This window comes from Enhydra lutris, unplaced genomic scaffold (genome assembly GCF_002288905.1).
Source record: "Enhydra lutris kenyoni isolate GAN:26980312 unplaced genomic scaffold, ASM228890v2 scaffoldscaffold71, whole genome shotgun sequence".
Taxonomy (NCBI): domain Eukaryota; kingdom Metazoa; phylum Chordata; class Mammalia; order Carnivora; family Mustelidae; genus Enhydra; species Enhydra lutris.
Window position 1 is genome coordinate 2,529,432 of NW_019154155.1, and position 25,222 is coordinate 2,554,653.

General features: G+C 46.5%; 1 protein-coding gene across 3 annotated transcripts in view; it reads left to right on the forward strand.

Moving 5' to 3' along the window:
- The window catches only part of LOC111159890 (spermatogenesis associated 13), a 149,572-nt gene that overhangs the window by 114,405 nt on the left and 9,945 nt on the right, over positions 1 to 25,222 (forward strand). For 2 of the 3 annotated variants that reach the window (XM_022522556.1, XM_022522557.1), the window contains 5 exons: positions 16,031 to 16,167; positions 17,703 to 17,882; positions 18,244 to 18,429; positions 20,322 to 20,501; positions 22,286 to 22,518. In XM_022522556.1, coding sequence (XP_022378264.1) covers positions 16,031 to 16,167; positions 17,703 to 17,882; positions 18,244 to 18,429; positions 20,322 to 20,501; positions 22,286 to 22,518 — 916 coding nt within the window. Of the gene's footprint in view, positions 1 to 2,540; positions 2,593 to 16,030; positions 16,168 to 17,702; positions 17,883 to 18,243; positions 18,430 to 20,321; positions 20,502 to 22,285; positions 22,519 to 25,222 lie in introns of those variants that run through there. The other variant, XM_022522559.1, reaches the window with a different exon arrangement.

Sequence of the window (25,222 nt, forward strand, 5' to 3'; positions counted from 1 at the left end):
TTTCATTTTGGGTGTGCAGTAAAGTAGGTTTACTTAGTAAATGCCTTTGATTTAAGATCCTAAACTCCCAGGGATCTCAGTGTAGTGCCTTGACCCTATCTCTGGATTTGGAAAAGTCCTTGGGATGTAAGAGCTATCCTGTGTACCAGCTGCCGGTGAAAGGCAAAAGTGAGCAAACATACTCTTAGGACAATACCAAGGAAATGTGGCGAAGAGATCTTTTTCTTTTTAACAACTTGCAATTTTATCCAACCAACAAAGCAAACAGACGAACCCCAAATTTAAGAAAATGAAAACACTCTGGATTTTATTTGCCTCCTGCTGGAATTTAAACTTAGAACGAATACCCATCAGAATTAATTCCAACTTCTCACTGCTCTTTATCTCAATGTTTAGGATTTCACCTCTTTCTTCTAACTAAAACCGTATCTATCCATTCACATTCCATGGTCTTCATGAGTTTCTGAATTGATTTTTAAAAGGCACACTAGCGTTCACGATATTGCCTCAGAGGAACGAGTTTCTTGAATTGCCTAGAATAGTACTTCCCAAACCCAAATGTGTATTGAATGCCCCTGACCTTGTTAAAATGCACATTCTGATTCCACATAATGTGGGTGGGGACCCAGAGTCTTCACTTCTAATCAGCTGCTGGGTCTTGCCAGTGCTGTGTGTCCATGGACCACACCCTGAGTACCAAGGCCCTAACACACTTTCTTTGTGGGCAGTAATATGTGTCACTAGAATAAAAGAGTTCTGCGACCCAATAAAGTTGGGAAATTCTATGGTAAACAGTGTTGCACAGCGGTCATTTGGGTTTATGGAAACCTGTGGCTACTAATGTATACTTGCACGTTTCATGAGGTAGACTTTTTGCATGGACCGTTCTGTGCAACTAGTATGCCCTGTGACATATAGGAAACTTTACCTTATGGAGAGAGACTGTTCTGAAAAACAATTTCAAGGAAGCTTTTGAGTCCATAATTTAGTTTAGTCCCACCTTTTAAAAGAAGAGATAGGCCCCTTTTGAATGAGCTATTTTACTAATCATTTAAAAACTTTGACTTTCTTAAATCATTAAAAAAAAAAAAACTTGCAAAGGCAAAATTTGAAGCTGATGTGGTGTTGTGAGTGTGATTGTGTGTGTGTGTGTTCACTCCATTTCACCTTTGTTGTGGGTTATTAAAGCTGTGGGTTCTCCAGAAAACTCTTCAGCTGGATTGAAGGGTGGGATATAGGAAGTCAGTAGAAATAGCTACAAATACTTAAGATAAGAACAGTCTACAATATAGCACATAGTCAGCATGGGCAATATAATTGATTAGGCAGTTTTGCCTAGTAAGTACATGGTGTGAGTTTTGTGGGAACCAGCACCGTTTTACTGACCTTGGGTCTTTTGAAGTTGAGGCAGCATGATTGGTGATGTTTATAAATCTCTAACGAAGTGCCAGTATTGTTCTAAATACTCTTTAGTATGTTCTCAATAACCCTCACAGGGTTGTTGGTGCCCCAGTCATACCCATTCTACAGACCAGAAACCGAGATTCCCTAGAGATTTAGAAACTTTTCCTAAGCAGTTGGGTAGAGCAGATATTGTACCCAGGTTCACTGGGTCCCACCAGTGTAAAACATGCATTTGCTAACTGGTACTGTTACTGTTTTAACCACTGTTTATTAAGGGATCACCAGGTGATCACTACTTTCCATATGTTATATCTTGCTCATAAAGTCAAAAAGTAACTAACGTCTTCCTGTCATGAAGAAATTGAAGGAAGTGTAGTTTGTTAAAGATCATTGTTTCACAATGTAAAAGAAAGACTTGCTCATTGATATAACTTGGAAAATAGTGAAGAGTATGGGGGAAATAAATGACCTGTATGTCATCTAGAGAGAAACTTTAAAAAACAGCAATTCTCTCCATTATAGGTGATACACACTTTATATAATGAAAGATAGACATATTACTTTCACATAGTAGAGTGAAAGTAATATATATACACACACACATATATATATATTTGAACAAAATCCTTCCTTTAAGGTGATTTCATAAATTTACAATTAACATAACTCAGATTTTTGTCATGAAATCCTAACTCCATTTTTGAACTCCGCGACCTCTCTGCTTTTTCCCCCGTGAAATAAATACCTTTTTAAAAGCTCTCTAAAAGTCTAACTCAGCCTTTGGGATTGTAATTAAAAGCAGCAAACGCATTTCTCCCACTTTTGTCGAAGGCTCTTGACCACACCTGATACGCTTGTGAGTGTGTTTGGGTTTGGTACGAGGAGGCTTTGCTTGAGTTTAGAATTTCTTCCCTGACATCCCTGGGATGTCTGGAGCCGCTAACCCTAGCGGCTGTGAGCAGTGAGCGAGTTGTCAGCCTCTAAGCACGCTCTGGCCGGGAGTGCACACAGCGTCAAAGCAGTGAATAAGCGATTTCTGCAGTTTCCGTAGCTGAGAGAGCCTGTGTGATTCTCCCTGATGCTCAGTCACACCCCAGTCCTGCTCTGAACGTGGCTGTTTTTCAAAGAGAAGGATGGTAGCCAGAGGGGAGATAGCAAGATTCTGGAGTCTGGAAAGCCTTCACATGGGTATGTGTGCACAGAATGAATTACTATATTGTGGCAATATTGCTAATTCTACTCCGTTTCCTTCCAAGTTACGGTGCTTTCTGTTTGCTGCTGCTTGCCAGTTTAAGTGTGTCTGTGAAAGCTCATTTATCCTAGTGCCGCGTTCTGAGGGTACTTTTAGTGTGGATGTAGTAAATCAAGGAAATTGGCTTTGATTACGGTATAGCTGTTAGTGTGAAATAGAAAATAAGAAGCAAGCATCCTGTGTGAGTTATGGATCTGGTTTTTACTGTGCTGGTGTTTACTTCTGTTACATGAAATTCTTGTATACAAGAGTTTATTGTTGGACTGTATATAAAAATGTTCCTTGCTAATCTGGGGTATGGAAGGCTCTCAACTGGTTTCTGAAAGACTGTTTTCTGTTTTCAAAAGTGGTATTGCCCCGTATTTGGTTACTGCACTGTCCTCCCCCGTACTTTTCAGTATTTTTGTGAGTGGTGTCCACTAAGATAGTTCCTGTTTAAATGTGAAGGAAATGTGATGCTCTCACCCTAAGAAGTTATATACATTGTGATGCATGTGTTCTTTAAAAAGAGTAAGAAAGAAGGTACTTCACAGGAAGAATTTTAGCCAACTGCTACAATGTGGATACAATAGGATGCTTTTTAAAAGTCTTGTCTCTGTTTTTGCTTTCAATCCAATCCAGTAACTCAGACTGAAATGAATGAGAATTGCAGCTGACAGCTTGAAGGCTGCCTTGGGCCTCACTGGGGCAGTACAGGTTAGAGTTTGTGCTTCTTTCTTGTCTTGGTTGGTGTTCTGTGCTGGCCAAGAGCAGACGGGGATGTGGTTATGGCTTCTGTGTCTGGCAGATTGAGAAAACAAGAGCAGCGTGTACTCCCGTTTCACTAAAAAGTTGCTCACTGATAAATGCTTTCAGAACACAGACCTGCCTCCCGAGTGGCTGTGAGGGTCTACTTCAGTAACTGGGTACCATGAGCCTCTTGTCGTTGCAGACCAGATGAGGCTGGGATGGAGACCAGAGGGGTGCTGGGTGCCCCACTCATCTGAGCACCATTGGGTGGATCTGGGTGTTTATTACAGCCGAGCCAGCCACGCCAGTGCGTGGGAGAGCAGAGGCGGCAGGGCGGGCAGTGCTGGGAGCCCCCCACTGTCCTGCTGCTCCTCCTCTCAGCATTCCTCCACTCCCTGGGCAAGATTCCCAGTCTTTCTTCCCACACTCTGCAAAGGCCGAGGGAAGGCCTGACCCAGCCTCTGGCTGTGAGTGGAATGCTCTCGACCTAGCGAAAGAGACTCAGCATGGCAGAATCTTCTGTGCAAGGCTTTGCACTCCCCTCCCCTCCTGTGTTCCAGGAGGGCTCCCCTGCTCCTGCCCTGCCCCCACAGGTGGCTCAGTTCCTTTGATGAGTCTGGCTGGAAAGGAAAGGAAGGAACTCTCTTTAACTGGGAAGGCTGGTTCTGTAGGAATCTTCTCTTTTCCGGCTCTGAATGTTTTCTGGTTCATTGTGTTCCAAAGACTTTTTCATATACTGCTATACTCACTATATGTATGTGTGTGTGTGTGTGTGTGTGTGTGTGTGTGTGTGTAATGGAAGTGACAGCAAACGCAGTATTTAGTCAACTTTAAATGATATGCCAGCATAAGATAAAGTAATGAGTTTGCTAAATTGTGGGTTCTATTTTATTTGAGCACCCTGATTGGGCGGAGAGCAGGGGAGGGGCTGGGGGACCCTGAGGCACAGCCTGATGGCCCTTCTGTCTGGAGGAAGCTCCAGCCAGGGACAGGCAAGGGGAGCGTGGGCCCCGGGGAGGATGGGCCCCATCAGGCTGTGGTCCTGTCCCTGTGAGCTAAGTAGAGGGCAGGACGGAGGCAGGTGTGTAGCAGGCTTGTTTTGGAGCCAGACAGACCTGTGTTTGAATTGTAGCCCCACCACTAAGGAGCAGTTACTTAACCTCTTTGAGCCACAATTTCCTCTTCTATAAACAGACAGTAATAATTCCAAGATGCTTACGAGGCTTGACCATGATGATTTATATTAAGTGTTTAGTGTAGTGCCTGGTACACACTAAGAGTTCATTCCGGGGATTTGGTGAAACCAGATAGGTTCCTGCTCAGGATTTATGCCCCAAGGGGTGGTGATATCCAGCCCAGAGAGCCGTCGAGGGTGTAACCAAGTGGCGAGGAGGAGCCCTGGACAAACCCACATGTGTCAGCGTGGGGGACAGGGTCAGGGTCAGAACCAGAAACCCAAGGAAGAGCAGCAACTTGTTAAGAGGATGCCAAGGGACAAGCCAAAGGTAAAACCTGAGGGTTTGTGGCAGGACGCTAAGAAACCCAGAGCCTGAATCCCATGTCTGAATTGGACACAGGACGGAGGGCAAGCTTCCAGAGCAGGAGGAAGCTGAAGTCTCTCCAGCCGCTTGTGCTTCCAGGAGAGAGTAGAGGGGAGACCTCAGGGGTATTGTTTTGGGGATACCAAATCCTGATATCTGAGGGCTCTGAATACCCATTTGACGGAAGAGCTCAAGCAGATTCTTTTCTGAATGATACAGAGTATATATATGACCCAACTCTAGGGCAAGTTTTTGGCCTTAAATTGAGAAGAGGGAAGATGATTCATAGGTAGTTTAAAACAAAATTCATTAAACCATTTGTAGAAACAAAATCCACTGTCCGGGGTTTTGTGTAAATGAAGCTCAGGTGTGATGTAACTTACTCCCATCACCAACCACTCTGGGCAGCAGAAGTCCGCAGCGGCCCTAAGTTGAATCCAGATAGAAAGCTGTATCCTGGGAGAATTATTTTCAAAAGATCCATAAACACTATAAAAGGTTATCAGTGAAGACTGGCATGTCCATAGCTAGGACCTTTTTTGATCCTACTGTTCCTATGTTTAAAAGGTTCAAAAATACTATTTCTGGGAAATGGTTTGCAAGTCTAGATTAGACATAACAGTGACTTATGTGATGGTAACATTTTAAATTCCAGATAGGAAAGTTGTTCATTCAGGCCTTTCACCCAATCAAGTGACACTGACTAGTAAGCATGTTTCTTTTCCCTACAGAAGTTCTTTTCCCTGGGAGAGGGGTGGGGACAGATATAAAGAGATAGGTACATGAACAGCTAGCCAGAATATTGTAAACAGCTAAAATATAACAATATAGATGTGATGAGTATCTTAAGCCCTACGATGCTTCTAGAACATTAGAGACCAAGATTGTTGCTGCAGGGGGCCAGGGAATAACAGGGAGGAGAGCCAAAAAGTCATGGAACCCATCACCAAGAAGTGGGAGCCAAGCTGCCTCAAAGTGGATGAAGCAGAATTTGATCTGCTCTTTGGATGAGAATGTTGCTCCATGTGGAGAGGTTAGCATGGACAGAGGGATTCTGCTCTTTTTGTTGATAGAGGGAACATTCAGTGGGACAGAGTAGCTAGAGCAGAGGTTTTCACCAATGAGATCAGGGTTCGTTGCTCTCCAAATTGTGACTTGCTGCGTGGACAGGCAACAGAACCCATCCATCATAAAACAGATCCATGCAGGTGGCTTAAGTAAGTTTGGCCTTAAAGTCCCATGGTTCCCAGTTAGCCAGGCATCAGAATCCCTTGGGATGCTTTTAAAAATGGATTCTCAGCAAACTCCCCACTCTCCTTGAGCACTTGGTTCCGTGGTCCAGCATAAGGCAGGAATCTTGATTCTGAACATTCCCCAAGCGATTGGGTGCCATCGGCACTGGATGCGTGGGAACCACTGAAGAGGAAGTAGTGTCCCGAGTTTTGACACTGAAGTCAGCCCCCTAGAACTGGGTTTGTCCCCTCTGTGTGCATCTTTGTGGCTCGAGAGAGGCTCTGGGTGGCCAGGGTTTCGGCATCTAAAGCAGTGGCTCTATGAGAGCTGCTGAGGGTCCCGAGCCCAAGCTGCTGGCCTGCCTCTCTCCGCTGTGTTTGCGATTTCTGTTCGTAAGATGGGAAGCGAGACGGGCTTATCTCAAACCTGAGGAAGTCTGAGCGACTAGCAGGAGGTTTTCTAAAATATGTGTTTTGAACAGATTATTCTAAGTGTAGGAATTCCCCTGCAATCAGCCAGGTTTTTGAGGGGAAGTCCCCTCAGAGGAGCTGCCCCAGCCACTGGAAGAGGGCTGCTTGGTAGGTAGTCGGTGCTGGGGTGAGGCGCATCATGACAACAGCTGACATCCGGGTGACCTTCACATCAAGTGGCTGACTGTGAAGCCCACTGTGTTTGTTCTTACCTTTCTTTTCTTTCTTTCTTTTTTTTTTTTTTTTAAAGACTTTATTTATTTATGACCGAGAGAGGGAACACAAGCACAGGGGAGCGGGAGAGGGAGAAGCAGGCTGCCCACTGAGCAGGGAGCTCGATATTATGACCTGAGCTGAAGGCAGATGCTTAACGACTGAGCCACCTGTGTGCTGGGTTACCTTCCTTTTATTTAACAAAACACTTCCACATGCATCCTGTTACCAGCCCTCCCCACAGATGCGTGAGACACGTGAGAGAGGCACCATTTTTCTTGGTTGCAAATGAGAAAGCAAAGACTCTGTGAGCTCAGGATCTCTTGCTGCATGGCCTCGCTTGGACCCACACCGAGGTCTCTAGACTCCCAGGCCAGTGCTTTTGAAGTTCCATCACTCTGCTCAAAAGCCCTTCAACATGCAGAAATAAGCCAAATGGGAAAGAGATGTGTTGTGTGTCCTGAGAAAAACTCCCACCAGGACATGGGCCTGTTTTCTGTGTGCATAAATCAGACTCCTATAGGAAGTCCTTATCCTTTGGCACATGTTATAAAATAAGACTTTCCATTGTTGGTGATGTTTGATATTTCCTGTCATAAAAATTCACCTTTGGAGTCTGTGGGCAGGTTTCATCCCTTCACCAGTGCAAAATATAAGTCCAGACAGAAGAATGTCTGTTGCTTCCCTGAGGAATGTTTCCCTTTGGAATGTGGAAGCTGTTTATTGTTGGCCTTTAAAAAAAAAAAAAAACCTTAGGGCATCTCTGGTTGTATTATGTCTAATTGTGTTTGCATTGGTCCTGCTGACTTAAAAGTAGTCTGTTCTCTATGGGATGTGTGGCTCTCTCCAGTTGTTCCTAAAGCCGCATCAGGTCAGGCTGCGACTGGCCTGGGGAGTCACCCTCGGATGGCAGCTGTGGCCTGGGGAGGCGACCAGTTCATTCAGGAAGTAAGCAGGGATCTAGGGGGGAAAGGAGAATTCAGAGCTGAATCTGAAGGTACAACTGTAGAAGGGACAGAGGTAGGGGTGCCACAGAAAGAAGGTAGCCCAAGAGCAGCACCCTGGTGGGGGGGTGTGCGAGGGAACAACAGCCTTTCCAGAAGGACATGGTGACAATTCAACAAGCACCTTAAAAATTCATTGTATACAAATTTAGAGTATTTCTGTATATTTACTGTATGGAAAAAGGTGTGTTGTTTCATAATTGGTCCGAGCCAGAGGTATGTGCTAAAAATCAGTGTACAGAGCTTTCAGATGATAAAGGTTGTCTCACTGGGCTTGAGTGCAGCTTTAAGAAATTCTGTGGAAAGAGAACACACTGTATCTGCTTCCATTTTATTGTATATATAGGGCTTTGGGGGATTTTAAAAATGATTTTAACGCAGAACAATCTTTGTTCCATGTTTCCAAGATTGTTTTCAAAAATGGCTTTTCTAAAAAAAAAAAAAAAAAAAAAAAAGGCTTTTCCACGCCTATGTGTTCAACAAAAGAAATACATTTGGTGAGGATATAGGGAAATCAGAACACTGTGCATTGTTGGTGAGCATATATAGTGGGGCGGCCGGTGGAAAACAGTATGGAAGTTCCTTAAAAAGTTAAAATAGAATTACCATGTAATCCAGTAGTCCCACTTCTGGGTATACATCCCAAAGAATTGAAAGCAGGATCTCACAGAGATCTTGGACAGCCATGTTCCCTTCAGCAGTACTCACAGTGGCCAAGAGCAGGGAGCAACCCAGGCACATCCACAGATGAATGGATCTAGAAAACAGTGTGTACGTACAATGGACTATTATCCCACCTTTAAAAGGAAGGAAATTCCGACAACACGCTACACAGATGAACCCCGAGGACATGATGCTAACTGAAATAAGCCAGTCACAAAAGGACGAATGCTGGGCGCCTGGGTGGCTCAGCGGGTTAAGCCTCTGCCTTCAGCTCAGGTCATGATCCCAGAATCCTGGGATCGAGTCCCACATCGGGCTCTCTGCTCAGCAGGGAGCCTGCGTCCCCCTCCCCTCTCTGTCTCTCTGCCTGCTTGTGATCTCTCTGTCAAATAAATAAATAAAATCTTTAAAAAAAAAAAAAAAGGACAAATGCTGTATGATCCCACTTAAAGTATCTCAAGTAGTTAAAATCACAGAAACAGAAAGTAGGAAGGAGGCTGCCAAAGAAGGGGGTAGGAAGGAGGGAAAATTAGTATAAGGTTTCCGTTTTGCAAGATGAAAAAGTTCTGGAGATCTGATCTGTTCACAACCATGTGAATACACAGCACTATTGAAGTGTACACTTAAATATGGCTAAGATGGTTAATTAATTCTATGTGTTTTTGGTTTTTTTAAACCACAATAGGAAGGGAAGGAAGGAAGACATTAAATTTATTCCTTTTTTTTTTTTTTTTTTTAAAGATTTTACTTATTTATTTGACTGAGAGAAAGAAAGCACAAGTAGGCAGAGCGGCAGGCAGAAGGAGAGGGAGAAGCAGGCTCCCGGCTTAGCGGTAGCTAAGCCGGGAGCCTGATGTGGGGCTCGATCCTAGGAACCTGGGATCCCACCTGAGCCGAAGGCAGACGCTTAACCCACTGAGCCACCCAGGTGCCCCTAAATGTATTCTTTTTATTATTAGAATATATTCATTTCTCCTAATTTTGCTAAAGTACATTTTGAGAATTTATCGTAGCTCCACATCATGTAAAATTCTCCCAGAGAAAAAGTCACATTGACTGACCTTGATCTATAGTTGAAGATTTTGAGGCCATTAAGTTAAATGAGATCACACTTACTTAGTGAGGGAGTGATGAGGTGGCATGAAGAAGCCTGTGGTCCACATGGCCAGTGGCACAGACCTGCTCTTTGTGCAGAGGCCTGTCCATTAAGAGGTGACTGTGGGCTTTGGCACACGGTGGGAAGGAAGGTCTGCTAGGTAGAGTGGGGTCAGATTGCAGAGGGCCTTGAACTGCTGCAGGAGAATTGTCAGAATGCAGTGGATAGCTACTATATAGTTTGTAGTGAAAATGATGAAACTGGATAAGTCTCAGGAATAAAAGACACAGCATATGGAAAATAATCCATGACATTGTAATAGCGTCCTGTGGGAACAGACGGGAACTCCACTTGCGAACAAAGCACAGTGTTGTCAAATTACTGTGTGGTGCACCTTCAACTTAAGTAACATCGTCTATCAACTGTACTTAAAAAGAGAAAGAAAGGTACAGACAGAAAATCAGTTTACCGTAAAAGTGAGCTATAGGATGGCTGGTAGGGAGCCAGGTGGGGATGGCAAGCAGGAAGACCACTATGACATCGGCCTCAGACCCAGCATTGTGTAGCCCCATTAAATAGTTTAAGTTCTCGGAACCTTAGTTTACTCATCAGCAGTTTGCAGTTCAGTTAAAAAACAAGGTTTTGAGTACCTTCTCTCTGCCAGGTTTTATGTCAGGTGCTAGGGATACAGAAACAGACCCTGTCCCTCCTCTAAAGAAGTTCCGGGCTCAGAAGGGAAACACAAGTGTAAGGACAGTGTGTTTGCCCAGAGGCAGCCTCAGACTGCAGCACTAAAATCCCTCCCATCCGGACAACAGACTTGAAAACCTCAACTCCGTAAAATGTGTATAAACTATAGGACAGAAATACAAGGAGTCGTAGACTGAGAACAGACTTTAAAATCGTGAAGGGAAAAGGATAATATGGAAAATCAGATCATCACAGACATAGTTGGGAGCTGGGGTCAGGAGTAGGAAAAAAAGGGAGGCACGATGAGCAGGGGATGGGTGGACACGGCTTCGCTCCAGAATGCTGTAGAAGTACTAAGATTGGGGTGTCCAGTAGTTTTGGTCTTATCACTGATTACAAGGGTAGACCTGGTAGAGGCAGCCATGCCAGGGAGGAGGAGCTGATGACACGGGCTTGACCCCTGCCACACACACGCCGTGCCCTCCTGGGGTGTCAGTTTACTCATCTGGAAGTTAGGGAAACCATCAGTCTCTACCACACAGCAACTGCCCTGAGGGATATATGAGCTGAGTTACGCAAAATAGCAGCTCTGGGCCTGGTGCATTAGGATGCCGAGGGAAATCATCTTGCCTTTCTGTAATGTTTTTCAGTTTACTCAGAGTGCTTTTATGTATTGTTTCACTGGAAGTTCACAGTCATGTAGGAGTAAATTACTTGTTGAGGATTTACAAATGACTACTACTATCTGTATTTGACAGTTTGGCAGGTGAAAGATTGAGAAAGAAACTTGACCAAGGACTCAAACTACTAACAAAACACCAAAAACCATTTTTATGCAGCACTGTTATTTGAAGCCAAGTCTGTCTGACCAAGAGCCCTGCTCTTCTTGGACTGTGTGTTGGTTGTATTTCCATCCATCCAGCCAGCCAGCCAGCCAGCAAATACTTAGTGCCTGTGTGTGCCAGGCAGTGGTCCAGGGACTAGAAATGCAGTTAAGAACAAAGCAGACAAACTTACTGCCTTTATGTAGTTTGCATTTTAGTTGGAGAAACAGATCGCACACAAATTATATTAGATGATCAGAGATGCTATGGAGAAAAATGAATGAAGAAAAAAGAGCAGGGGTGGAGAGAGGGGTGGTTTTGAATGGGCCAGTCAGGGAAGGACTTGGCCTGAGTCTCCTTTGCTTGTGGGAGGGTATCAGGCACAGGGAACAGTGCCGCCCCCACCCCCAAGGGAGAGCCCCGCCTAGGGATCGAGCAGCCATCAGAACCAGAGCCCAGTGACAGGGCTGGGAAGTGCAGAGTGTGTGTGTGTGGTGGGTGGGGCTGGGAGAATCGCAGGGAGAGGGGTTGCTGGAGTGACCTGCCTGGAGAGGTGGGAGAGCAGTGAGAACAGGCCAGATTCTGGACTCATTCTCAAGGGAAAGTCAGGATTTGCTGATGAGCTGGGTGTGGCATGTGTGCAGTAGAAGAAAAAGAATGACCTCTGAATAGAGAAAACGTGTACACTTACTCCCATTTTACAGACTGGAAAACTGAGGTTGGGAGAGGATAAGTGAAAGGTGCCAAGGTCATTTAGCTAGACAGTCTGTAAAGCTAGGGTATTTGCCCAAGTGTTTGTGTTCCACACTGCTTAGGCTTTCACTGCAGGCCTCCTGCCGTACCTCACTCACCCACTGGAACACTAAGTCAGCTGACCCCACCTGGCCCCCTAGAACTGTCTTGTTTCTGCAGTGATTAGTGAACATTAATCTGCACTGTGGAAACCGTCACTTTGGAAACTTTCTCAGGGTGCAGCTCAATCAGAGATAGTTTTCTAAGTGTTTATGAAAACTCAGATCATTCAGTAGATGAAGGTCCAGATTTCCAGACAGTTTGATCCTGCTACTTCCTGTGGAGGTGTAGCATTTTTTCAATGGAATCCCTTTCTCATTAGACTCCTGTAAATTGTGAGTTAGTGCGTTATCACCACTGGCTTCCCCAAACTGATTTCCATGGCAACAGCCAGATCAAATGGTAAAGACTTCTCCCTGGAAAACGATGTTCAGTGGGTTTTTGAGGGAAAAGTGTCATTTTCAGGGCTTTGCTGTGGGCAGGAGGCCCAGGTACCTTTCATTTCCTGCATTTCCCTCCTTTTGGCTCAGTAGCCATGGCTGAAAAATGATGGGAGGAATGCCATTGGTGCCAGGCTGTGCCAGATCAGTGTTGGCGGACATGTGCAGATTCCTGCCGCTTCGGGCCTCCTTAAAGACCAAGCGTTTGCATGCATCTTCCTTACGCAGGAGCGGTTGAACTTTTCAGCCGTTAGCCGAGGTAGCTGTTGGGCACAGTAGTCGAGCGGCTGCTCCACGGTCTCTGGTTAGAGAAGGCTTGGAGCTTTAGTGGTATTCTTTTGTTTTTTGTTTTGTTTTGTTTTGGGTTTTGTTTTTTGTAGGCAAATAAGAAAGACTCACGCATGTACAAAAAGCTTGTATTTGCTTCCTCAAGACTTTCTCCCTCCACCCCCTCTCCCTCAAATATACACACCAGGACAATGCCCCACGCTGGGTGACCTCATGTTCTCTGCCTGCAACCACTCTGACCTCAGCATAGGGGGCCCAGGTACCACGCAGTATCCAGGCTCTTACAGAGCTCACGCACACTTCTCAGACAAGGTGGCCTTTCTCCAGGGCCTCACTCAAAGCCACCAGCATTAGGCAACAGACACACCTCCGGCATCACACTCCAGAGGGAAGCCGCGTGAGACAGAAACCCTGCTATTTGGCCATGCCTCCCACTGGGGACAGACGCACACTCATGTGCACATGCACACCCGCAGCTGGCTGCCCGCTGCCCACCTCTCCGCATTCCCTTCGCCTGGACCACCTGCACTGACACAAGCCAGGCGCTGCCTCTCTTCCATGGTGAATCAGCCAGCAATCTCGCAGTCTGCCAGGCCGTGCCAGGGGTCTGAAGAGTTTCCATTTGCTTCTAGACTTTGTGCTCAGCTCCAGGGACATTCCGCCCCTGCATTGTTCATCTTTGAAGCAGCTCGTACGTTTCTCTCTCAGATACAGACCCTGATCTTCCCTGAATGAAACTGAGCATGGCAACAGCAAGGGGATGTGACGTGAGGGAGGGTGTTGGAGCCCAGGAACTCTGTCCTCATCGCAGAGGTGTCCTGATTCCAAGTTCACTGCCCTGACATCCAGTGCACTGTCCCATGCATGGGGAGACGGTCTACCATCTGGTATCCTAACTGGGACAGAGATACTCAGACCAATGGCTATGACTCACCACATACCTAGGGTCATAAAAGTAAGCTGGAGGAAGGCCTGTGGAGCAGCTGGCCCCACTTGGGCTCACAAGAGGGGGGCTTTGAAGAAGAGGCTACAGCTGGGTTGTAGGGGCTTCCTGAGTATAGACGGACACCCAAGCCATAGGAAAGCATGGGTAAGCCCGAGCCCTTGTGGAGACCTGGTATGTCGGGCATCGTTGAGAGGGGCTCTGTCTGGCGCTCAGGCACACAGGATGGGCATCAAGGAGTGGGGGGCACCTTGTGAAAGAGGCGCTCATCCTCTGTCTCCCTGCATCTCCTTAGTTTCCTTTATTTGACTTGAATTCATCATTTTAATCGTAGTCCTGTCTGTGCACGGTAAGGAAAACTTGAGAATCTGACGCACATAATATGATCTTAGAACTAATTTTCATGATGTTGATCATCACCCATTGTCACAAATCTTTTTCAGTAGTTATTATTTTAGTGTAAGAAATCTAGGCTCAGTTTACACAGTGTGTTGCTTTTATTTTATTTTTCGATTTTTAATTGTTTTTAGAGAGCGTGCGTGCAAGTGGAGTGGGAGGAGGGGCAGAGGGCGAGGGAGGCAGAGACTCCCAAGCAGGCTCCATGCCCAGCACAGAGCCTGAAGTGGGGCTTGATCTCATGATCCTGAGATCATGACCTGAGCCAAAATCCAGAGTCAGACACTTAACCAACTGAGCCACCCAGGTGCTCCCAGAGTGCGTTTCTTTTAAAAAGTTGTTCACGACAGCAGCCTGGCTGAAATGACAGGAGGGAAGCCATGGGGCCCTGTATGCCGAGGTCAGGGCCATGGTCTGAGGCTGGACGGCTCTGTGGAGTACCTGCAGCACAGCTCGTCTCCATGGGATGGGCTGCAAATGTAAAAGGCATGCCAGGTTTGAAGACTTAGTACAAAATGAGGAATAGAAGTATTTCATTTAAAAAAAAAAAAAAAGAAGTTGCTTAGTTGAGAAAGAAGACCCCTGATGGTAGTTCCTAGAAATCCAGATTGGCAAGTCCTTGCAAAAGGCAAGAGCAGACAGCACTCTCCCACTGCGATCTCACACTGGCCTTCCTTCCCACTGGCTTCTTTGACTTTGCTTTGGGATTTTCCAAGTCATCATTGACTTCACTGTCTCTGTTGCTCTGTCGTCAGCTCCACCTGCACAAACAGCATCCTTGACTTTCAGTTCTCCTCGCCATTCCCCTGATGCGGCACCTGGGTACCACTCTCCAGCTACCCCACTGTTTCTCCAGCGGATTTCCAGGGCCTGGTGTCTGTGCCCAGCCCCTCCCTCACGCTGCTGTGGCAGAGCCCTTCCTCCTCCAGCGGGGCTCCCATCACATGCCCTGCCATCATCACCAAACCCTCTTTTAGTGAGTCCCAACCATGAATCAAGGATGCTAGGAACTTGCCACACATCACCTCACCTCATTCTCCAAAGAGAAAGGAAATAGTTTGTACAACAGGAGGAGGAAACTCCCAAGAGAGGAAGTTGCTGGGTCCCATGCCTGTAGAGGGGCAGGGCTAGAATTCAGACCAGGCTCTGGGACTCTAAAACCCATTCTGGAGTGTCACTGTCTTCAAAACCTGTGGCTTCCTACTCAGAATGCTGAAGGAGCCACCCACTGCTTACTGTGGACCCTTGAGGCACCCGCATCCCCCACCTTGCTTTTCAAGTCTCATCTTGCACTGGATGGATGGGTGTCCATACACCACGTGCTTTGGATCCAGCCATATTTTGTTCTCAATCAAGAGCCATCTCAGTATCTTAACAAGCCAGCTGCTATCCCATAGGCTCTCCCTGTCTTGTTCACAAGGAGTGTTCTTCTCTTTATAATTCCCTCTGCTGGATGACAAATTAGCCTTGGTGAGAGTAGCCCACTGTCCCCAGAAGGAGACATCTGAATGCCAAGGTGGGCAGTCCAGAATGCCGCAGCCACCCTTTAAAGATCTTTCTCCCTTCTTTGGCAAAGGTCCTGCGTCATGCCTGACCCTGGTATTATAAATTCCAACCCCTTTATGTCATGGATACCTGGAGAGAATGACTGCGTGTTTCCACTTAAGACGCTATCAACGCAGGACTTAGAAATATGATCTGCATTTATATATTCTTTGTCCACCATGGAGCACACATTGCCAGCCACATCACACCTAGTTTACTCAGTATCCTAAGTGACAGAATAATGCTGTGGGTTAACATCGGCAGTATTCTCTGAGATGCTCTCCTTCCCGCTCACTGTAAACTCAACCCCGGCTCCTCGCACAACTGCTACCTTTGGATCGGTAGAGCTACGGGAGTTTTCTAATGATTTCTTATTCTGGGTAAGACAAAAGTGATTGCTTCCCCTTAGGGGTATGTTCTCAAAGGTGATTTATTTTGTCACTAAATTTTTTGTTGTTGTTGTTAGCTGTGTCCTTTTAACCATAAACCTTGCTGTTTCTTTTTTAGTCTCTTCAGATGGAGGTACTGAGTCCACGGCCTTAGTGGATGACAATGGCAGTGAGGAGGACTATAGCTATGAAGACCTGTGTCATGCCAACCCCAGATACCTACAGCCAGGCGGGGAGCAGCTGGCCATCAACGAGGTACTCAAGTCACACTCAGCAGGGGCAAATCTTGGATACCCAGTTTTCAGGGTGCTGAATCACTTCAGACTTTGCCCTCTTGCTTCTTTCTTTTTCTTTCTCTCTCTCTCTTTTTAAAAAAGATTTATTAGAGCGAGCGAGCACGTGTGGGGAGAGGGGCAGAGGGAGAGAATCTCAAGCAGACTCCCCACCACTGAGTGTGGAGCCCAACATGGGGCTCAGTTCCATAACCCTGAGATCATGACCTGAGCCGGATGCCTAGCTGACTGAGCCACCCACGCACCCCCTCTTGATTATTTCTTACCAAACATATTCTAACACCTTGAACTCTGACATTCTAGCATTTCTGAGGACAGTTTATGTGACTGAGTTTTCCAGATGACTATGCTCGTCACCACTCTAAGTAGAAGAGCAGCAACTGCTGCTTGGTGTTCGGGTAGCGCTTTTCAGCTTACAAAATGCTCTTCCTAACGTTATCTCGGAAAGATCTCACAGCCAGTCTAAGAGGTGGATGTTATAATTATTACCCATATTTTAACAAACATTGAAGCTAAGAGGCCATGTCATTTGCTCATAAATGGCAGAGCTGAAATTAACCACGTATTTCTCACTACAGATCTGGAGTTCTTTCCACCTCTATGCATCTTCACCCCTTTTATGGAAATCTTTCCAGAAGGCACTTACCAGCTTTTGGCATTCTTGATTAGAATCTGTGGAGTGTCCGTTCTCAGTGACCTAGCATTTCCATTAGTAATACCCGCTGTTGCTGTAGAGTGTGACGATGTCCCCGGGGGCTAAGGGGACCTGCAGCCCCCCACCCATGGCTGACTGACAGGCAAGCTGTGTCTGTGCTTTCCTTTTTAAAGGAATCTGCTAAGAATCTGGAGATCAAGCTGGTTCTCTTTAATGGTTGTGGACTATAAAGTTAGACTAACAGTTTATTCAGACAGTGAATGAAGTCCGACAGCCAGAGATCACAAGCAGGCAGAGAGGCAGACAGAGGAGGTGGGGGAAGAAGGCTCCCTGCTGAGCAGAGAGCCCGATGTGGGGCTCGATCCCACGACCCTGAGATCATGACCTGAGCCGAAGGCAGAACCTTAAACCACTGAGCCACCCAGGCATCCCAGACTGTGAATGAAGTCTGAGGAGTAAGTCCTGAGGGTCTTGCAGTCAAGTATGTGCACAACCGTTAGAGGCCTGGCTCCATGTTGTTTGCTCAGAAGCCATTTTGGTGGTGAATATTCCAGATATTCACATTCATTAGATAACTGACATACGGCTGAGTGAGCCATTTTTTATACTTTCTTTAAAAAAAAGTAGATTTGGGGTATCCTTTAAGAGCATATGAGAGACACCTACCTGATTTTGTTTTCCTTAATACGGAAACTCATTTTGTGTAACAAACACTAAGTATTGACTGCAAGCCAATGGTGTGTACAAGGTAGGAGATGTCCTTGTCCCCCTAGGAGAGCTCACAGCATGCCCCTTGTTCTTCTTCCACCTGCTTTTGCACTAAGCACATGTCCCCATTGCAGCTGATCAGCGATGGCAGTGTGGTCTGTGCCGAAGCCTTATGGGACCACGTGACCATGGATGACCAGGAACTGGGCTTCAAGGCAGGAGATGTCATCCAGGTCCTGGAAGCCTCTAACAAGGACTGGTGGTGGGGCCGGAATGAGGACAAGGAGGCCTGGTTCCCCGCAAGCTTTGTCAGAGTAAGTGTGTGGCGCTTACAAACCCTTCTCACGACGACCTGTGGGGGAGTGGTAGAGTTGTGGTGTCAGGCTCGAGCCCCCTCAATCCAGGTTCAGTTCTTTGTAATCAGTTTAATGAAAGCTTTCAGTAATTAGACTGGATTGAAGGAAACATTTCAACCATGGTCAACTAGTTATTTAACATTGCTGCAGTGGTTGGAGCCACTGGCCCTGCTGTGGTTCTATGAGTACGTGAAGACTTAGCCTCGGGCCAGGCTGCCTTCCTCACAGCCGCAGAGAAGCGGAAACCCTGGGGGGCCTTCCCGCCTGCTTCTGTTACCGCCTTCCCCCAAGTCACTTGTCACCTGTGTGTGGCCCGCAGTTGCGTGTCAATCAGGAGGAGCTGTCGGAGAATTCCAGCAGCACCCAGGGCGAGGAACAGGAGGAAGATGCCGGCAAGAACCGCCACAAACACTCAGAGAGCAAGCACCAGATGAGGACCAATGTCATCCAGGAGATCATGAACACTGAGCGCGTGTACATCAAGCACCTCAAGGACATTTGTGAGGTAAGACTCTGTGAGGGCTCCCCAAGGGTCCTCAGCCAAACCCTCATTTTATACACTTTTCCATAGCCCTCCCTTCTCCTCACGCCTTTTGGTCCATGTGGTCCCTGCACAGACTCCGCCCTCATTCAGTGCTTGTCTGCCCCCGTGAGCATCAGTGGCTCTCTGTTGTAGTCAATTTTCTGGGCGCTATGCAACTAATGCTCTGAGGACTGACCTCCCGAGATGATTCAGAGTGAATGCCTTTCAGAGGAGGCAACATCCTTTCAGTGAAACCCACGTGATGTTACAAAGGTCTGTCACTGTTTACAATCACAGACTCACAGATGAGGTTCTGAGCCATTTAGATGCGGACCAAAAAAAAAGAAAAATCGGTTTTACCTAGTGATATCCAAGGCCATGTTCTGCAGTGTCATGGTATTCTATTAGGCAATAAATTCTACTTGTCCAGTGACAGTCTTTGTCTCTGTGGGTTCTGTACGAGCCTGACATGGCACTGGTGTTGGCCCCATCTCCTCATTCCACTGTCCTGGCTGTGAATGTTGAGTTCTGCGCTCTCAGCTCGGCTGCGGACATTCAGTGCTGAAGACAGGCTAAAGTGAGACAAGTGCCTGTTTTAGAATCGGATTAACTGGCCCCATAAAGATAGAGCGATGTTTAGCTAATTTTTTTTCTTTTTTATTTATTTGACAGAGAGATAGAGAGCACAAGTAGGCAGAGCAGCAGGCAGAGGGAGAGGGAGAAGCAGGCTTCCCACTGAGCAGGGAGCCCGATGTGGGGCTTAATCCCAGGACCGTGGGATCATGACCTGAACCGAAGGCAGCCACTTAACTGATTGAGCCGCCCAGGCGCCCAATGTTTAGCTTATTGATGCTATCTATCTTGTTCCCTGTAAGTGTCTAGTTAGAGGAGTTTCTTTAATTCACCATTTTAGGAAAAGAAGTCATGGCTAACGATTGTTGGGCTTTGACTTTGTGCTGTCCCTTGACCTGGATTAACTCCTACAAACACTCTCATCAGCTTGTCCTATTACCACGCCTCCTGCTCCCCCTTACAAATGAGGGAACTGAGGCACATTGTAGCTACTGTGGTGGGGCTAGGATTTAGATCAGTCTGCCTTAAAGCCTGCGTTTTGAACCTTTATATTGTCTTTCTGTTACAGTTCATACCAAATAGTCAGTGGTATGTATTTTATCAGCCAGTCTGCTTAGGCTGTGTAATTACATGATGCTGATTTGGGGATACTTATTACACGTATCTATGGCCTTTTCCTTCCCACTGCACTAACTCCTACCCCAGCCATAGTACAACTAGGGTGTTGTACATGGAGAATGAATAGGGCTTATCCGTGCAGGCCTTGGATTAAAGAGCTGCAACTTTATGTTCTCTATAGAAAGTAGGTGATGGTGGAATCCTTGGGTAAGATGTTCTTGGCTCTTTGCCGTGACACTGAGCCAGTGCATGAGCTCTTCATGAAGCTGTGACATGCTGTATTTAACAGGCCTTCTCGGCTGCGAAATGAAATTAGGGATGGGAGAATGATTATCTTAAGAATTTAGAAAAAGTATGACAGTCCTAATGTTTGCACTTTAAAATACTTGAAACCAATCAATTTTGTTTCAGGAACATAATCTGAAAACTTTATATAGTTTCTTGCTGTACACATCCAGCCATATGCACCTGTTCTCTTTCCTTTTGTATTTTAAAATATTCATAGCACCCTGGGATCTCTGAGGTATGATTATCCCAACAGGGACCCATAGGGTTAAAATAATTTTCTCTAATTAAAATCCCTTCCACAATAATGGCTTTGGGTCCCCAAGACTATATTATTCAAATAAATAATTGCTGTAATCTCCAGATTAATTTTTAAAAGTTTACTTTGCTGTTTGCAGGGCTATATTCGACAGTGTCGCAAGCACACGGGAATGTTCACTGTTGCACAACTAGCCACCATTTTTGGAAACATTGAAGATATTTACAAATTCCAAAGAAAGTTCCTGAAAGACCTGGAGAAACAGTACAATAAAGAGGAACCTCATTTAAGTGAAATAGGATCCTGCTTTCTTCAACATGTATGTCACCTGTTACTTCTTCTTTCTAACATCCGGTTAAATAATTTTGAAATGTTTTCCACTCTAGAAAGGAGTCCTTTTTGTTCTGTTTCTTGCTTTGTTTGCTAGATTAATCTCCTAGGGACTGGAGATGTCAGCTGTAAATTAAGTTGCTTCACTTATATGGTTACTCTTTACCTAAATACCTCAAGATTTCAAAATCTTCCACTTGTATGCAGTTTTGAGGGTTTTAGGAGGTTGTATTTGGAATAATTTCTCATAATACCTATTAAGTGATTCTTGTATGTTAAGCATGGTTTCCAGGGTTTGCTTATATTAGCTTCTGCTATGGAGAAGGTATGATTATTTTACCCATTTTCCACATGCAGAAACTATAGCCCAGAGAGTAACTGACCCAGAGTCACACCTGAGTAAGGGGCAGGTGTGGATTCAGACCGAGGATACCGAAAACTGCCTCAGAACAGTCTTGTGGTGATAGTGGGCTTATAACTGGGGATTGACTCCCCATGTTTAATACTAACAGATTTCACAGGAAGGAGACTTCATTCCCAGCCCAAATGGGTGTAATCATGGTGATAGTGACAGCAGTGACAACAGCTGTCTCACGTGGTGCTCGCTGGGTGCTCACAATGGCTACACAGAGGCAGGGTGGGTTAATGTTAAACAGCCAGAAATAATGCTGTGGTGGCCCCACGTGTGGGAAGATCAGCCCCACGAATGCACCAGGCCTGTTTGGCCAGAGCAGAAGGTTCTGAGAGAGAGGCTTCAGAGGTCAGCAAAGGTCAGGCTGCAGTGGGTTAGGACCTGGGGAAGGTGGAACCTCTAGGTTGTGTGGGCCTTGCCGGGGTCCTAGACCACCGGAGAGTCTAGCTGAGGGACAAGGTGTGCTGCTTCTGGGCAAAAGGGGCTGGGGGCTAGGGTGGGCTGCAGCAAGGATGTGGAAAGACAGCGATGTTGGCAGGGGATTTTTGAGCACCAGCTGACAAAACTATTCTTGGGGAACATGGGCAAGCAGCTATTTGAAGTGCTTGCAGACTGTTGGGGCTCAAAGAATTGACGGGTGGGTTGGGAAAACCTGTCTTGTAGGGAAATCGTCTGGCGGGCAACATGTTGTGTTGAGCAAGGACAAGGATAAACTGTGAGGCAGGACACAGGCTGAAAGACACACAGCTGCGGGCAGGGTAGGCAACTACGAGCCGGCCTCTGGCCTCGGTGGAAGCTGGGGGAAGCCCACCACGCCTGCACAGGTTGTCCAGCAGGGCGGCAGCAGCCTGGAAGTGAGAGGTGGGGGAGAAAGGAAGTGATCCAAGGGCTTTCGATCAGACATCAGAGGGGACCTGCGTGTGGAAGCCAGGTGGGAGGAGGTTAAGGAGAGGACTTGCAGTGAGGGGAGCAGGTGGTGGCTTTGAATCCTGCCTTCATGGTCATGATCACCTCCATGTTTATCAGTGAAAGTAAAGAGGAGGAGGGGGAGAGAGTTGGATTTGTGAATAGTGCCTGCCTTTTCCTTAGAGCAGAGCTAGGGCAGACACAGTGGTGGCAGAGGGTTCCTCTCTCCTATGGAAGCCCTGTGCGACTTTTGGGGTACACGGAATGGGGCTTCGAGTGGGACCAGGGCGCCAAGTCCTAGAGCTGCCACCCCACAAAGATAGCCCCTCCCCCACCCTCACCCTTCCAGCCGCACCCACACCTGGTCTGTACGTGCCCCCTACCCCCACCTCAGAGAAGAGGTCGTGGCCCGAAGCTGGCCCCTGGTCTGACGCAGCTGTGCTTCTGCTTCCCAGCAAGAGGGCTTCGCCATCTATTCCGAGTACTGTAACAACCACCCAGGCGCCTGCGCGGAGCTGTCCAACCTGATGAAGCAGGGCAGGTACCGACACTTCTTCGAAGCGTGCCGCCTGCTCCAGCAGATGATCGACATCGCCATCGACGGCTTCCTCCTCACGCCAGTGCAGAAGATATGCAAGTACCCTCTGCAGCTGGCCGAGCTGCTCAAGTACACCACGCCGGAGCACAGGTGGGAGCAGCAAGCCTGCTGGTAGATGCGCGTGCAGCGCCCACACTGCGCTGTCAGCCCCGCACCCCAGGTTCCCGGGGCAGCACTCAGGGCTTCACAGAGTGGCGGCGGCCTGCAGGTTTAGGGGTTCTCTTGACGCTCTTGGTTAGTGGTTAGCATCGTGGAAGAAATTGTCACTTTGCTTAGAATGTTCGAGATTATAAGGTCTTGAAACTGGGGTTGTTGGAAGAGGCTCCAGAATATCCATTCCTAGAAACACTAAAAAAGTAAAAATAATCCTTAAACTGTGTCAGGAGCATACAGGGATTTGTATTGTACTGTTGGCCATTAAAACTGATGTCTGTTTTATAACTCCTCTTTTGTAGCTACTCAGTAGTTAATAAGAGCAGTTTTTTTTTAAAGATTTTATTTATTTATTTGACAGAGATCACAAGTAGGCAGAGAGGCAGGTGGGGGGCGGAAAAGGAAGCAGGCTCCCTGCTGAGCAGAGAGCCCGATGTGGGGCTCGATCCCAGGACCCTGGGATCACCACCCGAACAGAAGGCAGAGGCTTAACCCACTGAGCCACCCAGGCACCCCAAGAGCAATTTTTAAAAGACACCATTGTGAATACAGTTTCAGAAATACTTTGCTCCCGGTCCTACAGCAGCTCCCCCTCGGAGCAGTATCATGTACTGCAACAAAACGCTACTTTAGAGAGGGGTGAGGACTACCAAAGTTTAAACTTCTGGAAGACTAGGGAAATCTCAAGGATACAGCGTAATGCATAGGGTTAGCTTGGAGAAGCATCCCATTGAGGTCCTGTCCAGCTCTAAGCCTTTTAAAGATTTATTTAAGGAAAGAGACCATGTGGAACGGGGGGAGGGGCAGAGGCAGAGAGAGGGAGAATCTCCAAGCCGACTCTGCGCTGAACTTAGAGCTGGACACAAGGCTTGATCTCACAATCCTGAGATCATGATCTGAGCCAAAACCAGGAGTTGGACATTCAACAGACTGAGCCATGCAGGCACCCCTAAGACCTTTCAGGCCCCGCCTGGGTGCTTGCCTATCTCCGTGATCCATTCCACCCCATCCCCTTGTGCTTGGAGCACGGGGCTTCTCATCACAGTTACCTCAAAGCTTCATTTCCATGTGTGACTTGTTTTGTCCTTAACTAAGTTCTTCTAGGGGAGCCAAAAAGTTATCCATTGCTTACTTAATAACAACTCCCTGTTTTCTTGCGTGTGCAGAATAAAGCGTAACCATGCCTTGATTTTTTGTAAGATCTCACCCCTTCAATGTTGGAATGGGCAGGTCATGCTGTGCCATTCCCCGAGATGTGCAGGTCCCAGCTGTGTGGTGTCTTTACGTGGCACTGGTTGGGCATTGCTGTGTTCTCACTAGGCCAGAGCTGGAATGCCAGTGGGCAAGGCTTTAGGATGAAGCTTACTGTTTTAGGTAAGAATCAAACCTCAGCTGTGACTCCTGTGTCACTGGTACAAAGCGTTCAGTGTGCCTACAGCCCTTGAACGGATGGTCTTGGAAGGTTCTAGTATGAGAGAGTGGGGACAGGATTGTATGCCAAACCACAACAGTTGTGGGTTCTACCAGCTAAGTGTGGCCCTGAGAGCAGTCAGATTATCTGCAGCAGCGCCTGGCCCTGGGGGTGTGCTTAACGGAGCATTCTTTCGCCCTGTCTGCTGCCTGCTGGACTCCTATGGAGACACAGGGCTTGTAAAAGGAATCTTTTTGCAATTAGATTGGAAACTGGAAGGAGAAAAAGAGCTAGGTTACCAAATAGTAGAAGCTAGATGTGGATGCTAGTATAAAGAATTAAGATTAAAGGAATAAGAGAAAGGAGTTCATTGAAATAGATAAAAGGGAAGAGAGCTATATATATTTTTCTTTTTCTGATGGAAAAATAAGAAAACTTGAGTGCAGGGAAAATAGCAAAGTCAAGAGAGCCACAAATTTGCAGAAAATGTTAAAAAAATACACTATGATGAGGAACTATAGAAAATATGTAAGAGAATAAGAGGCAGAGACATCTTGACAGACGTGGACAAGCAGATTGGTACATTCCAATATAGGCAAGGTATGGCCAGGGGACTATACATCATCCTTTAGTAGTTAATTTTTCCTTTTTAAGGGCATTTTTCAGTATGAGGCCTTTGCCTATTTTGGCTATTCCCCCCGCCCCCAAATCCTTTTAAAGGAAATGACAGAAAACCCATTTCCTTATCTTCAGGAAAACAAAAAAAATTTTTTTTTTCGAAAAACGATTATACTCTGCCTCTTCTCTAGAATTGACAGAACATCTTGTAGGAAAAAATGTACAATTATTTTGTATACTTTCTTCATTGCTGGAAGCCTAGGGTGGGTGGTTGCTCCATTATTTTGGCAGTCCCCTGTGTCTGTTTTGTTCTTCCTTTGTGCTCCGCTGCTGAGTATGAATAGGCCTGTCTAGAGGTAGCAGGGTCTGCCTTGTGGGGGAATGCCCAGGGACTTCCCAGGGGCTGAGTTATTTGTGTTTGGTAAATAGACAATAGACTCTGCTTCCAGGGCTTTCTTTCCTTGCTGTGCAGGAGGATATAATTCGATGCTACTGAGATCCAAAAGCTCTATCTATCTTATAAGACACAGGAAAGTGCTGGAAAGCAAAGAATTCAGATCATTAGCTGGATGATTGGTTTACATGTCCCCAGATTATTAACTCTGAGCAGAA